Here is a 15,328-nt window from a genome sequence, read left to right as displayed (position 1 = left end):
TGGAGGATTGCCTGAGCAGGCTGAATCTGACCTGTGGGACAGAGACCAGCATCCTGATCCTGAACTCATGTCCCTGCCAAGCACAGCCTGTGATCTCGACTGGAATAGTTTAGTTCAAGCAGCCCAAGAATATGAGAGTAAGTATCAAAGGACAAATAAATATGTTGAGTTAAGATTGTTCACATACAGTGGTCCCAAATGTCTATTTTTAAATTTAAGCCACATTTGCTATTGTATGTAATTGCAATAGATCAGGGGTGTCCAAACCTGTTCCTGGAGGCCCACTGTCCTGCGGAGTTTAGCTCCAACACAGGACAGAAGACAATGGCCTTCCAGGAACAGGGTTGGACACTTCTGTTCTAGAGCTTTTCTCTGAACTACCGTAACTTCATTTTTATATGTCGTGAGACGCGAGGAAGTGGAACGGAAAAAAACTAAACAAAATGCAAGGTCAAGAGACCTTAACTTCTTTAAAGTTAACTACTTTTAACTTGAGCCACATTTTTATAATGTTTTGTCAAGCACAGAGGACATGATCTACTGAAAGTTAATGAAAGTGAATCTATTGTGTGTTCACATAGAAAAGCAGCACAGTGGCATGCAAAAATGCATTCTGTGTGAACGGCCCCTTATTCGTCTTTTTTTATATACTTCTTTGAGCCATTTTTGAAACTAACCCAGTGCCATGGTGATTTTTAGTGGATGTATGAATATCCCTTAAAGTGATATTTATATTAATTTGTGATATTACCTAAATGTAACAGTTCAGTAAGAAGTTTAATACGAGTAACATGCATTTTAGACACAACATTGCCAGATGCTTTAATTTTAACTCAGTAAGCAAAAATAGTTCCAAGTGAATCAGCATAAAGCGCCTCCAAGCATCACATGGCTGGGGTGATTCGTTCCTGAATGAATGAATCAGAATTTTTCAACAATTGTTCAATCATTTGCTTATAAAACCGTTTTTGTTTTGTTCCTGACTGAATCTGTTTATTTTTTCTTCAAATAAATTAATAATTTTATTCAGACCGTCATTTGTAACTGCATACATAGTTATATGTTGTATAGTTGGCTTCATAATTTGTTTAATGCAATGACTTATTAGTAGTAGTATTAAAATAAATGATTCCATGATTACAATATATTTCCAGCACAAAGGATGGCAACCCTTTTGTCAGAAATGAGTCCTGTATCAAGCAGGCCAGACACACCGTCCCATGGACCCTACAAGATCCACCAATCCAGCGCCTATTGCAGTGGAGAAGATATGGCGTAAGTGGGGCATAGTTTTATTAATTGAACGCAATTTTGGATTCATTTTCAAAACAGTAAATGAATGTTTAAACTGCTGATGTTCCTTCTTTGAATAATACACACTTGAAAAAAAAAAAATTTACTCTTAAAAATACATCTATGGTTCCATGAAGAACCTTTAACATCCATGGAACCTTTCCATTCCACAGAAGGTTTATTTTAATACAAAAAGGTTCTTTAGATTATTAAAATGTTCTTCACACTAAGAAAAAATGGTTCTTAAAAGAACTTTTCACTGAAAGGATCTTTGGGAAACCAAAATGGTTCATCACTACAAAAACTCCCATTTGAAACCTTTATTTTTAAGAGCGTACATGATTATTAATTTTTTTTAGCAGTGATGTATTCATTGACTTTCCCGACCAACTCTCTCACCTGGAAGGGATGCTTAGGCGACTGAGTGGTGACCTGCTGAAGGTGAGGCTCATTTAGCAGTTAATAAATGAGAAAAGTGTGTACTACGTGCTCTCATAGAGGACAAACATGCTCACAAGCACCATGTGTTCCTCTGTCCTCTGATTCAGGAGAAGAGAGACAAGGTGGCTCTTCTGGCAGAGGTGTTGAAGCTTCGCATTAGCAACCAACATCTGAGAGAAGAGTCCCTCTGTGCAGTTGCACAACTACACAAAATCAGCAACATTTTAAACACGACACCTGGAGGGATGGAGTAGCCTAATGCAAGGTTGCAGACAAAGACTACAAATCTGGAAAAAAAAAAAAATCTTTTTGCATTTTCTGCACTGATGTGGGAGGTAAAAATCTGCTGAATGGATTTAAAAATTTTAAGATTTGTTAAATGGAGCCATTAGTGACTGAAAGCCTAATCAAATTATTCGAAATATTTCATGAACAAACCTAGTATGTAGTAACTTATGAACGTACTTACAAATGACAATGTTCCAGTTCTTCTGAACTTTCTGCTGGCACAGGTCTCACATGAGCTTGAAAACCCAAACAAACTGAACTCAATCAAGGTTTATTAACAGCACAGTACAAACCAGAACAACTTTCATAAGGTTGGTAACTCTCTTGGGAAGCATATTACAGCTCCTCTAAGGCTTCTTACTGAATAATTAGGTTAAGGCTATAAAAAAAAGCTATAAACCAGCTTAATATACAACATTATAATAAATATATAAATATATATACAAAGATAGATACTTAACAATTGCCATATATTATAAATAAGTAATAAAAGTCTGAATGTTTAATCTACCAATTTTAAGTCACAATGAAAAATGCTGAAAACAGTATACGTACAAATGCTCCGTGATGATTAAAAACTGCAGAACAATAAAAAATATACTTAACACACAATAAATTACTTATTTTAAAATCCCTGAGATGCAATTGTATAAAATTACAACAGTGATTAACCTTAATAAAACTGTATCGAACTATATAATGCAGTTGTTTAAAAAACAGTAGTCTGTTTGGCCTGTTTTTCTTAGACCTTTCAAGCATATATTCTCAATGCAGTAGGTAACTGAGGTGTGAAGACCTTCATTTGACAGCTGCATACTTGTCTCTATAGGCCAGTAACATGTGCAGTGGACTGGGCACAGAGCGTTCTGCCTTCATTTCTGCCTCGTGTTTTTGAGCGCGTACATTGCGGTTCTGCTGGTGACTGAAGCTCCAGGCTTTCAAGCTAAAAAACAGAGAAAGGTTTATTTGAAATTGCACTGCAACAGACAAGCCTCAATGAAGATTGGAGAATTCAGAGAGCCTACCAGTACAAACGTCTCTCCCTCTTGGGCAAGATGTGCCATAGACTGGCTAACTCTTTAGTGACTGTAGTAGAGGGGATGCCGGGATAGGATCCATGCCGAAATAATATATTTATTTAGATTGGTTTAACAGGATGTATCATTAATGTTAAGAAAAAATAGTACTTATACACACCTGATATATAATTTTCTGTTCATTCGGCAGAACATAATGAAGCCGTTCACACATTTCGTCTTAGGGTTTGGCTGTGTTGGAACACGTCCTCTTCTTGAAGTGTGCCTGTGTGAACAGACTTTTCTTGCTCTCTTCAAGGGAACGAGTTGTTCTGGGGTCTCATCTTCCGAGCTTTTGTTCTCTTACTCACTCTTGAAGGACAGATTGCTGCCACTTCCAGCACTCATGACAGTCTTCCAATTTGCAGTACAGAGAAGATACCATACATAAGAGAGCTCCATATCTCAATAAACTAATATACAATAGGGGTCCAAAAGTCCACAAGTGAAAATGCTTCTATTTTGCATTTTTTCTCATTCCAATTTTGTCATTGTAATTTATATTTCAGCTTTTTGAATGAAATGTTGACAGTCTGTACAAAGGAATCACATAATCAGTGTCACAAATTAGCTTATTTGTAGATTCTTAAATTAATTTGACATCATAATGTTTCCTGATTTTACATTTTTGAAATGTAAAACGGCTTAAGCCTCAGAGACCCAATCATATTCATGATGTATTATTTTTTCCACTCTTAAAAATGTCTTTATGAAACCAATTTTTTTTTAGGCAGAATTTTCATTGGATTACAATTTGGAAAACTTTGCAGAATTTAAATGCTGGTTTGCATTTAGGGCTGCAAAATTTCACCATTTTTGATACAATAAGTGAAAGTTGTAAGTTGTGAAAATATACCACAAATGTATTTGAAAAATAATATATTTAAATACTGTAACAAATATTTATATCAAAGCATATTTTAAATGTTTGAATTTGAAAATATTGTTATTGTTACTGTTATATCAATGAGACAATAATGATGAAACAGTAAAAAAAAAAAAAAACTGGAATTTGAAAAAAAAAATTTTTTTTTAGAAAATTGGGCTCCACTGTAGCTCCATTTGACCACTAATGTCCAGCGTTGTATTTTTGCTACAAAAATGCAAGACAAATGATCTCAAATGTATATACTTTCAAAATTTCAGGGCATGTAAGCCTTTTCCCCGTCACTAGACACTGTTACGTGTAGAAACACTTATTAAGTGAAAGTTAGGTATTATTTTATTTCTACAGTATACACAAACATTGCTGTTCTGTTTTGCTGGGTCTCTGAGGGTAAATCCCATATTTTCATTGTGATCTCAGAATTTTGGACCCCCCCTGTATATGCAGGTAAAGAAGGATCACAAAATGTGGCCTACTGAGTCATTTGCAAAGCTGCCTGGCAAGCTGGGACTTTTTAAGACGGTAGATTCTGGGGTGACCCACACGTCCTCGAATAATGCTGTTAGGGTAAAAAAAAATATTGTTCAGTCAGCATAACAGCAACACTGTCTTGTTTGTAATTTCACACTGTCAGTAATGTGCACATTTGGCTCCAAGCAGATTTTGCCTAACTGCCTAAAAGTTTTAAACAATACATTATTCATAAAACAAGCAATGCATCTATTTAATAAATACATGCTCAGAAAAAAGGTACAAAAGCTGTCAGTGGGGCGGTGCCCTTTCAAAAGGCACTAATATGTACCAATTTGGTACAAATATGTACACTTGAGGGACTAATATGTACCTTTAAACTACTATTATGCACCTTTTAAGGGTAAAGAAGGTACAAAGGTGTACTTTTTGAAAAGGTACCACCCCAGTGACAGCTTTTGTACCTTTTTACTGAGTGTAGTATACATTGCTAGTCTATATTAGTATAGAATGAATATCCAATAAAATATGTGTAGGCCTATATGGATTATCTTTACTTTGTAGCGCCTCTCGTCCTTCTGGATGGAGAGAATGGCTCAGGCCTTGAGAAGGTGATATGAGCAGTGATGGGTTGAGGGTCAGGCTGTCTGCTTCCCGAAGGGGTGGACGCAAAGGCAGTACTGGTGTTTTTGGCAGCGTAGGGCTGAAAGGGAAACGCTTTTTCCATGCAGCCGGAAAAGCTCCAAGCATGGGGTCTTTCAGAAGAATTCCTGATCTGAAGATATAGCAAAACATAAAAATTAGTTACAAGCTTGCACATAGGTACATCTCAAGCTGTCATTTCTCTGCTATTCACAAACATAAATTAAATATCCAAACCCGGATGGAGGTGTATCCAACATATTTCTCCCTGGGCTTCCATATTCACTTCCTGTCTGGTCTTCACAGAAACTACAGGTAGATTCAGCTTCAGTGCTCCCTGATAACAAAAAATAACCCTGGGTATCCTTTAAGTTTCAGTATGTGGATTTAATTGATATATAACACCAAAGAAAGACAAGATTTTTTCACCTGTATTGAAGGAGGAAGTTGTGGAGTTGGAATCTAGAGAGCTTTGTGATGGCTCGCTATCATCAACAGGCCACAGGTCTTTGTCTTCTGCAGTTTGGGCTTCTGACAAATTGCTTTGTCCGTCACACATAATCTGGTGTTCTTGCTGCTCCACAGCATTTATGATAAATCTCTCAGAGTTCTGGCTCTGAGGGTCCCTCTTTTTGTCACTTAATCGTACTGTTTATAAATGTATATATACAGCAGTGTAAGTGAAAATAAATACCATATAATATATTTTATGTTTTAAATACATAAACGTCACCTGTATACTTGTTTATGCGACTGTAGGTGTACATGTTCTTGGCTTTTAGGAACTGTGGTGGTGTGCAAGATAATGGAGAGTCTTCACTCTCCGACTCTGATTCTGCAGACACAAAGGCCATAGACTTCAGTATGTATCACATGACCCCTTCCATATGTCAAAATATATGCATAAAAAACTTGCATTGAGCATAATTAATAAAGCAGCTGACTTCTCTCATTGTTTTCAGATAGACGGTGAGGATGACTTTTCAGACTATGAATGTGACTGGTGAAACTCAAAGCACTGCAGCATGTTTATCAGGGTGTCCTGTGGACACACACATAAAATATGTTGTTTTTAATTATTATTATTATTATTTTTTACTATATGCATTATTTATACTATATATGTAGCTAATTAAAATATATTTATATTAATATATCTTAATATATATATTTATATTTATATATAAAAATATATTTTATTGTTTGTATGTTTTTAACACCTAGAGAAACACACACACACACTATTACATAACACACTTATTATAAGTTTTAAACAATAGCATTTAAAATACATTTTTATCACAGCTTACCGAGTATCACCGCGTTAATTTTCGCGCTCTATTCAATGCCATATTTTAAAATGACTGATATGTCGCTTTACATTTCATTTTTTATTATTTTTAAATGGATGTGTATTTTCTTGCGTAGGTTTAGTTCCCTTACCTGAATTATTCTCTATGGAATGCACAATATACTGTGACTATTCCCTAAATTAAATCTCCTCCAACATAGAACTTCCTAGAATGACATTGGACAAGAAAAGAGCCAATCAGCTTCCGCGCTTACGCGGATTGGATAACGAGGGTTACACAGACCTCGTGACAATTGGTTACGTTACTGGGCTGCTTGGCCGTGAACGTTTTCATGAACTTTAAAGCTTATGTATATTTTGTTTAATGTTAAAATACTTTCTCCTATTCCAACTAAGGCATTTGTATGCACATTTTCGTAAAGTTAAAACAATGACTCCGTGACACTATCAGCCGTGTTTGAGCATCAAGAACATCAGCACTATAGATATGTATGTAAATATGTAGGCCACATATCAATGATCAGCACGACAGAGCAACATTTCTCAACCAATGATGTGACTTGAAGGCGTGGTTATCTGCGTAAGGAAGATGGGGGAGTTTTACGGAAACCTTTGAAATACATGTTTGTGATTAAGCCCCTTGCATTGTAGGTTTTTTCTTTCTTTCCTGTATTTATTTGTTTTTCTTTCTTACTTTTCCTGTTATGTTTATTTTGTTTATCCATGTATTTTTTTGTTATGCTGCTATTTGGACTTCTTTGAATTGTATTAAGATTTTTCTTACTGTTATTTATTTGGTATTTATGTTCTTCAAGCAATAAAAACAAATTAAATAATAAAAAAAATAATAATAAAGATATAAAAATACATTTTTGTCATTCGTTTCGGTGACGCTAGGGGTGCATACATTTCACATATCAGCTACCACGTGCAAATATGTGCAAAAAATAAAAGTTATCTGCCAAAATAATTTCCCTTTAATCTCCATCTTAGAATGTTTTAATAAGATATTTAAATGTTTTTCACCTGTTATTGAACGTTGACTACATAGTTTCCCCATAGTTAAAGGGATAGTTCACCTTTAGTTGTTGGTCCCCATTGACTTCCATAGTATGGAAAAAAAACACTATGCAAGGCAATGAGGACCAGCAACTGAAGGTGAACTATCCCTTTATTCTCAAATGCATGTGAATATGAAATATATGTAATATTTATCATTCTATATTACTGCTAAGTAACTAGAGTGTGGAGGACATCGAGGACCCGCCAGAGTGGGATGAGGAGCTACGCAGATCGCTGTCCTGTTCTGTCTCAATAACGTCGACTGCAGAACTGAGAACACGATCATTTACATGCTGCATCGTCAAGATGCATATCGAGGACGAATCAGACCGGCGTTGGTGATGAAATACTCCCCAGACTCAGTCCTCTCTACGTTCAGCACAATGAGCTGTTCATTTCCTGCGCCCGCGGTGGATTTGATAGAGCAATGGTGCGCCAGTCCCGGACTGATGGTGAGTGTGTCTATCAGGAAAAATCTGCTTTTCGGGCTCCGCATCTTTTGTGGCAACTAACAATTGAAGTGCTTCGCCATTTAATTTAGTTGTTTGAATGAATTAAGCCCCTGTTATTAACTATTTATCGATATAATTATTTTATGACTTATTCTATTGTATATTTAAGTGCGCTAGTTGATTAATTATTGTAATGTTTTACAAACTGCATGCATGCATCAACGGAAAAAAAACAGGTTGAGAAATGCACCAGATTATAAAAATGACTCTAAGCAATTGGGAATCATAGTTTAGTTTGTTTTGTGTAAATAAGTCAGCTTTGTGGTATTTTTAACTGCTTGTTGTATTCCCATTTCACGCAGGTTTCATCTTAATTTGGCATCCATCGTAAACACAAGATGAACAGCATACGGTACAAAGCAGCGACTGTCAGGTGGTGGAACTATTCTGTAGCGCGCTGTGACCATGCACGTATGTGCCGCGTGCGGATACTGCTGCTGGGCTTGTGCGTGCTGGTGGCGATTACATTAACACTGGCAGTATCACTGTCTAAACACCAAACGGTAGATTATGATTTTCCTCCCAAACCTCCCGACCTATTCAAAGACAAGGTAAGAGGACTGCAGACATTCAGTTTATAGTGTCACTTCTTTTCATGTAAACATTTGGGTCATTTGTTGATGTGTTTTTATTATTATCATTATTATGGTCCCTTTTCACAAACCGTTTAACGGTCATCAGCATCTTAAATCCTCGAAAGTTTTTCATATTTGCATTTTTTTTTTAAATTATGTACATTTATAACACTATTTTTTTTTTTTGTATTATATCACCTTTGTAGCAAATTACAAAAAAACAGTTAACGCTAATGCGAGGGTGTTTCTAATGCAGCGTCTATGGGAGGGATGGTAAATTTGACATCGTTCTCTCTTCTGACTGCCGTTATCAGTCTCTCCATTTTTTTCCTATTATTGAAACTCATGAAAACACTATCGTGGAGTTTTTCTTTTGCTATTTGAGCAAATGGGAATGCAAAAAATATATATTTGTGGTACTCTCCCATTCCCTGCTCTTCAAGTTAACCCAACTATGACGACTTCCGCTGCTGAGAAACCCGGAAATGTGAAAAAGGTCCATTATTATTATTATTATTATTATTATTTTAGCTTTTCCCAAGCATTGTGTGGTGCAGGATGGTCATTAACTGGTCCTTAGGTGTTTGACTAGCTATCAAGCTACAAAAATAGTATAACCAGCTGGTTTGTTGCTGGTCCAAGGTTGGACTAGCTAATAATCACCTTAAAAAACACTCTTAAAAAGTAAGGTTTTTTCATTAGCATGCATGGTTCCATGAAAAAAATGTAACATCCATGGAACCTTTCTATTCCACAATAGGTTCTTTATAGTAGAAAAGGGTTATTTAGATTAAAATATTCTTCACACTAAGAAAAAAATAAGAATCTATTTAAAGATTCTTAGTTTGGGGAACCCAAACTTGTTTTTTTATGGCATCACTGTGAAAACCCTTGTTTTTTAAGGACGTAGATCATCTAGAAAATGGTTACCATAATCCAAATTTTACCCAGAATTAAATTACCCAGATTTTCCAATGTAATTTTGTTGCAATTTTACATATTAAATAATGATTATTTTCCTTATTCACCTTCCACTTGTTTACAGTCTTTAACCTTTCACAGCTGAATCACCAGCCAGGAAAACCCACTGTTGCCCAAGTAAAGCGGCTTGTCTCGCAGGTGAATCGGGAAAGACTGTGGTATTCCCATCTGCGACCTATTCTCACTGAACGCCAGCCAGGAAGTCGTGGGAGTCAGGCTGTTCGAAAAGTAAGACAATCGATGTAGTACTATCAGCCTGGTTTTTAGTTCAATTAAATCTCAGATCTTACTAAATATGCTATAATCTGATGTCTCATTTATTCTGTGATCCTAGCACATCTTTTCTAAACTGGATTCTCTTTCGGCGGGCTGGTCTGTAGAAGTGGATTCCTTCATCTCCGAAACCCCTCATGGCCCTGTTAGCTTCTCTAATGTCCTGGCCGTGTTAGACCCAATGGCTCCTCGCCGATTGCTTCTGGCTTGTCACTATGACTCCAAATTCATACCTTCAGATCCTAGTGACCCACAGAAGGTGTTTGTGGGTGCCAGTGATTCAGCTGTGCCTTGTGCTATGATGCTGGAACTGGTCACAGCTTTGGATCCACACCTCAAAAAGCACAAGCAGCTGGTAAGACAAAGTGTTACATCTCAATTTCAAGAAAACTGAAATTTAACAACTAAATTTGGAGACATATAGCACTTACTAGCTCATAAATACACTCTGTCCTGAGATGAAGAGAGTGGTGCACGTCTCTGAGGGGGTCACTTAAGCTTTTTCCAGACTTGTGAACCACAGTGCTGTAGAATTCAGAGTCAGTTCTGTTGTTTAACTTGTAATAGAGCCAAGAGCTACAAAACACTGCATGACCGGAAGGGATTTTGATAAGAAGAGAAGATCCTCACAATCTACATACAGTTGCAGGTGTAGAATATGTAGAACACAAGATTTCTTGTGTTTCAAGATTTTCTCATCCTTGGAGACATACAATTGATTTTTTTTTTTTTGCACACTTCAGTATAATAATGAAGCATCTTCCCGTGCAGGCCAGGTGGTAGGAAGATGGCCATGATTTTAAATGAATCTATATCCTTAGTAAACAGAATCCCGCAGCAACAAGGATTGGAATAATTGATTTTTTAAAAATTTGATTGGCTGTTCAGATTAACAGAGCAGATTTCTTTTGTGAAGGTTTCCAGGGTGACCCTGCAGTTGGTCTTCTTTGATGGAGGAGAAGCTTTTGAGCAGTGGTCTCAGACAGACTCACTATATGGTTCACGGCACCTCGCAGACTCCATGTCCCGCATTCCTCACCCGCCGGGTTCTGAACAATCCACACTGCTGAATGCTGTGGTAAGTCAGGATGCTTGTGTATGTGTGTGTGTGTACATTTGTTTTTAAAGGGATAGTTCACCCAAAAATGAAAATGTTGTCATCATTTACTAAAGTTGTGTCTGTTCAAACCTGTATGACTTTCTGTTTGTGGAAAACACTTTTTGAAAAGTGTTTTTTTGTCCTTACAATGAAAGTCAATGGGGTCCAAAATTGACTTTCATTGTATAGACCAAAACATTCTTCAAAATATCTATTATGTTCTACAGAAGACAGAAAGTCATATAGGTTTGGAACAGCATAAGGGTGAGTAAATTCTGACAGATTTTTTGTTTTGGTTAAACTATCCCTTTAAGTATCTATGAGTATTAAATATATGAATACATTGAGTTGAAACTGATATTTGCAGGATCTGCTTGTTCTTTTGGACCTTATTGGTGCACCTGATCCCATGTTTGTGAATCACTTTGAGAACACAGCTCGCTGGTTTGACCGCCTTGTCGCTGCTGGTAAGACTGATTTGACTTTCCATTAATACTAAGGTATCCTGGTTAATCATTAATGGCCATAAAGACTCTTAAAACTAATGTTTGATCTGTAGTGGCATAAATGAGAGTAGACAAACTACCAGCCATGCACTTACTATCAAGGAAATACCATCTACTGAGTTGTCTATGTCTACAGTATTTGCAGCGTTTGAAATTAACACCCACCAACTCGCCATATACGGTTGAAAATCACTTATGAACTCACTAGCCAATTTGGCAGATTATGATTAATAATTATTACCTCCTACCAGAAGGAGAATGGGTTGGCTTTTTTTTTTTTTCAATGGATGTCAGTAGAGGAGAGGATTCAATATTCTGACTTTTGTAAAGAAACAGCTGATTGCTGATTGAGATTTAACTGCTTGTCCACTAACCTTTAATGTGTTTACCATTAAAGATTAATTGTGGAGTGAGCTATATTTGGAAATCACAATGAAATGCTGTTTTAAAAGAGAAATCACTGATGTTTTTGTATTTGTATTTTATTTTTGATGGTATCTGCAAACAGTGATTGACTGTATTAAAAACTGAAAGTCATTTAATGATTCAGAATAAGATTTAATAAGAAATATATTTAAATATAAGATGTGAGTTTGTTAATCTGGTTTATTTCTGATATTTTTGTTTTGGCTAGAGATAGTTCTTCTAAATGGTTGGTAACTTAAACATTTAGTAGCAAAATTGGCTGGTGAGTGAAGAAGTTCACTTCAAAACCTGTATGTGAGGAGGAAAAGATAAAAACATTATCAATGAAGTGAAAGTGAAGTGATTAATAAACAATATTTAAAAAGATTTAAGATGATTATGAATTATAGTCCTTGATTGTTATGAAAATTATAATTATATGGCCTAGACACAGACCCAATGATAGGTAGTTTATATCCACCCTCTGCTCCCTCTAATTATATTTCTGCATTTTATAAGAGAAGAGACTTCATAATTTGGGGCTCCTGTCTTCCCATCCCAAAGAGCAAACTTATTTCATGAAGGATATTAATATGGGGCCAGTTGAAGATGATCATATTCCTTTCCTTCAGAGAGGTAAGAGCATAGATCAATTTGTATACATACACACACACACACACACACACGCACGCACACACACATATGTGTGTAACAATATTGCCGTTCTTATTCTTGTTCTGATTTGTTCTTTCTCTCGTTGACTGCAGGAGTTCCAGTGCTGCACATAATCGCTACGCCATTCCCTTCCTTTCTGCACACGTTGGATGACACAGCAGACAAGGTTCACAGTCACACTGTGGAGAATCTCACCAAAGTCCTTGTGGTATTCCTGGCTGAATATCTGCGGCTCTAGGATGCTATAATATTACATCCAATCACATCCGTCGTGGATTGGTCTATACCTCAGCTGCACTGCTTTAGGATATCTGATATCAGTGACTGTTCTCAGAGATGCAGAAAGTACTGTATGTTCTCAGGCTGCCATCCTATATCCTGACATACGCTTACCTTTTGAATTTCTGACATGTTAGTCAATCGGTATGGTGCCTTCAGATAGTTTTGCTATCTAGTAATGCACTGTATAGACAAAATATAATATTATTATCTGTGCCAAAAAAGTTTACATAAGTTTAGTCATCTATTCAATAACTGCAATAAAATCAATAGAATGCAAAGTAGATACTTCAAGCTCAGGAATGGATGTGAACCTGATGCTATATAAGAGATGATTAAACTATGCACTACAATGAAGCTCTATAAAATGCTCACAATAATTTAATCTCACAATAATTTTCTCAAATGAGCAGTCTGTAATCTCTAGTATCTTAATGTTCAATCATACGTTAGTCTAGACCAGTGGTTCCCAACCCTGGTCCTGGAGACACCCCAACACTGCACATTTTGCATGTCTCCTTTCTCTGACACACCAATTTCTGGTCTTGAAGTCTCTACTAATGAGCTGATGACCTGAATCAGGTGTGTTTGATTAAGGAGACATGCAAAACGTGCAGTGTTGGGGTGCCTCGAGGACCAGGGTTGGGAACCACTGGTCTAGACCAGGGATCCTCAAATCTGGCCAACGAGATCCACTTTCCTACAGAGTTTAGCTCTAACCCTAATCAAACACAGCTGAGTAAGCTAATCAATGTCTTCAGGATCATTAGAAAATCACAGGTAGGTAAGTTTGATCAGGGTTGGAGCTAAACTCTGCAGCGCATTGGACCTCCAGGGCAAGATTTAAGGAACCCTGGTCTAGATTATGTAATTTTCAGAGATCGAAACTCACACTTAAGTGGCAACAAATTCTGACTTGAGACTTGACCAGACTGGTAAACAAATGACTTGAGACTTTTTCCAAATTAGAAACTCTTTAGACATTTTTTTTCTGTCAGAATAATATTTTTTTTTAGATAAAAGGTAAAGTAAAATCCAATATACTTTCTATACCCTCAAAAATTGATTTGAAAAGTATAATATATAAGGAATGTTTTAAAAAAGGAATTTAAAACTTGACTTGAACTCGTAAAAAATGACCTAGACTTGAGTCTTCACTTAAATTTGACCTTGAAAGACCTTTTGACTTGTCTGAAAAGACTTGCATCAGTGACTTGAATATGTTAATATATTTGTTTTGTATTGTAATACTGAATATTTTTCAGTTGCAGATATGATATGGACGGCTTTTATTGTCTAAATAAAGGAGGAACATTGAGGCTTGTCGGCCTTGTCTTGTGTGTTGCTATACAGCCTGGCCACTAGGTGACAGTGTATCAGGCGCTTACAGCGTTTCATGACGTCTGCACCAGTTAGAAAACACAGGACAGGTCATATCGGGAACTTAAGTTTATACATGACTCTGCTGTCATTGTGAAGACATTTTTGACTTAGAATAAATAATAAACAGCTATGATGAGTCTGGGTGTTATAACAGTTACCAATGACATCTCGCGCTGATGAGGTAAGGTGTTGCTGTCATTATTTTTATGTTTTATGTGTTACGGTCATGTAATAAGTATGCTTGATGTGAAATTTCAGGCAGTTTTAGCAGTGTCCAGTAGTGTGACATGCTGTAAATCCAAAACTATTTTAAACATCAGATTTTTCAAGTACATAGAAAAACGCGACATGATCATTTAGGATTTAGATAAACATTTCTATGAATGTAACGTTACATTAAAAAAAGGCTAATAGATATCATACATGCATGTGGTATTTTGAATATCTCTTTTTATTGCTCCATAAATCATTAAATACTGTCAACAGCCAAAAATAAAAGACATTTTTCTTCATGTATTAGGAATAAAATGTTTTATATATCATTTGAATGATATATGAATACTTCAGAACAGTGTTGGGGAAAGTTACTTTTAAAAGTAATGCATTACAATATTGCGTTACTCCCTAAAAAAGTAACTAATTATGTTAGTTACTTTTTATGGAAAGTAATGCGTTATATTACTTTTGCGTTACTTTCGCGTTACTTTTTAAATATAAGCAGGGCTTGATTGTTTTTAATATAAGAAGTTCGATTTATAGCAAATATAAAGACCTTTCACACCAAAAAATATAATGAATAAACCTCAGGCTGAAGCAAAAGTAAATTCACGTCTGTACAGTAGAACGCAGGAGAAGAAACACTCTTCAGCAATAAAAAAAACAAAGCACAATTGTTAGTTTATCTTTGCCTATTAGTATGGTTGAACTGGATCATCAAAGGTCAGCAGCAAAGACATTGGTTAATAAAATGGGATTAGATACATTTGTGTTATTTAACATATTTAATTATTGCAGGTTTGCGTCATATTCTGAGCTTGCATTTCACTGTTTTAATTCATTTTGATGAATACTAAATCTGTTTTTTTGTGAGTGGGATGAATTAATGCACATTCACATTTAGTCTAGAACTACAGTAACATCATGTTCACACAGTGCACACAACGCCTCTG

At 36.1% G+C, this 15,328-nt stretch overlaps 2 protein-coding genes across 2 annotated transcripts; both read left to right on the top strand.

Annotated features, from left to right (window-relative positions):
- On the top strand, positions 1–1,988 carry LOC107703460 (signal-induced proliferation-associated 1-like protein 3). The gene is made up of 4 exons (XM_016506078.1): positions 1–137; positions 1,155–1,275; positions 1,653–1,734; positions 1,842–1,988. Exons 1-4 carry the CDS (start codon positions 68–70, stop codon positions 1,986–1,988), a joined length of 420 nt encoding a protein of 139 aa, XP_016361564.1. The 5' UTR covers positions 1–67.
- A 5,676-nt stretch (positions 1,989–7,664) lies between these two features.
- On the top strand, positions 7,665–13,219 carry LOC107703555 (glutaminyl-peptide cyclotransferase-like). The gene is made up of 8 exons (XM_016506234.1): positions 7,665–7,923; positions 8,286–8,534; positions 9,621–9,767; positions 9,874–10,167; positions 10,729–10,890; positions 11,279–11,378; positions 12,342–12,458; positions 12,590–13,219. Exons 2-8 carry the CDS (start codon positions 8,322–8,324, stop codon positions 12,733–12,735), a joined length of 1,179 nt encoding a protein of 392 aa, XP_016361720.1. The 5' UTR covers positions 7,665–7,923; positions 8,286–8,321; the 3' UTR covers positions 12,736–13,219.
- Positions 13,220–15,328: the final 2,109 nt, after the last annotated feature.

This window comes from Sinocyclocheilus anshuiensis, unplaced genomic scaffold (genome assembly GCF_001515605.1).
Source record: "Sinocyclocheilus anshuiensis isolate Anshui unplaced genomic scaffold, SAMN03320099.WGS_v1.1 scaffold330, whole genome shotgun sequence".
In the NCBI taxonomy this organism is placed as follows: domain Eukaryota; kingdom Metazoa; phylum Chordata; class Actinopteri; order Cypriniformes; family Cyprinidae; genus Sinocyclocheilus; species Sinocyclocheilus anshuiensis.
Note: the sequence above shows the minus strand (reverse complement) of the source record. Positions and strands in the feature narration are given on the sequence as shown.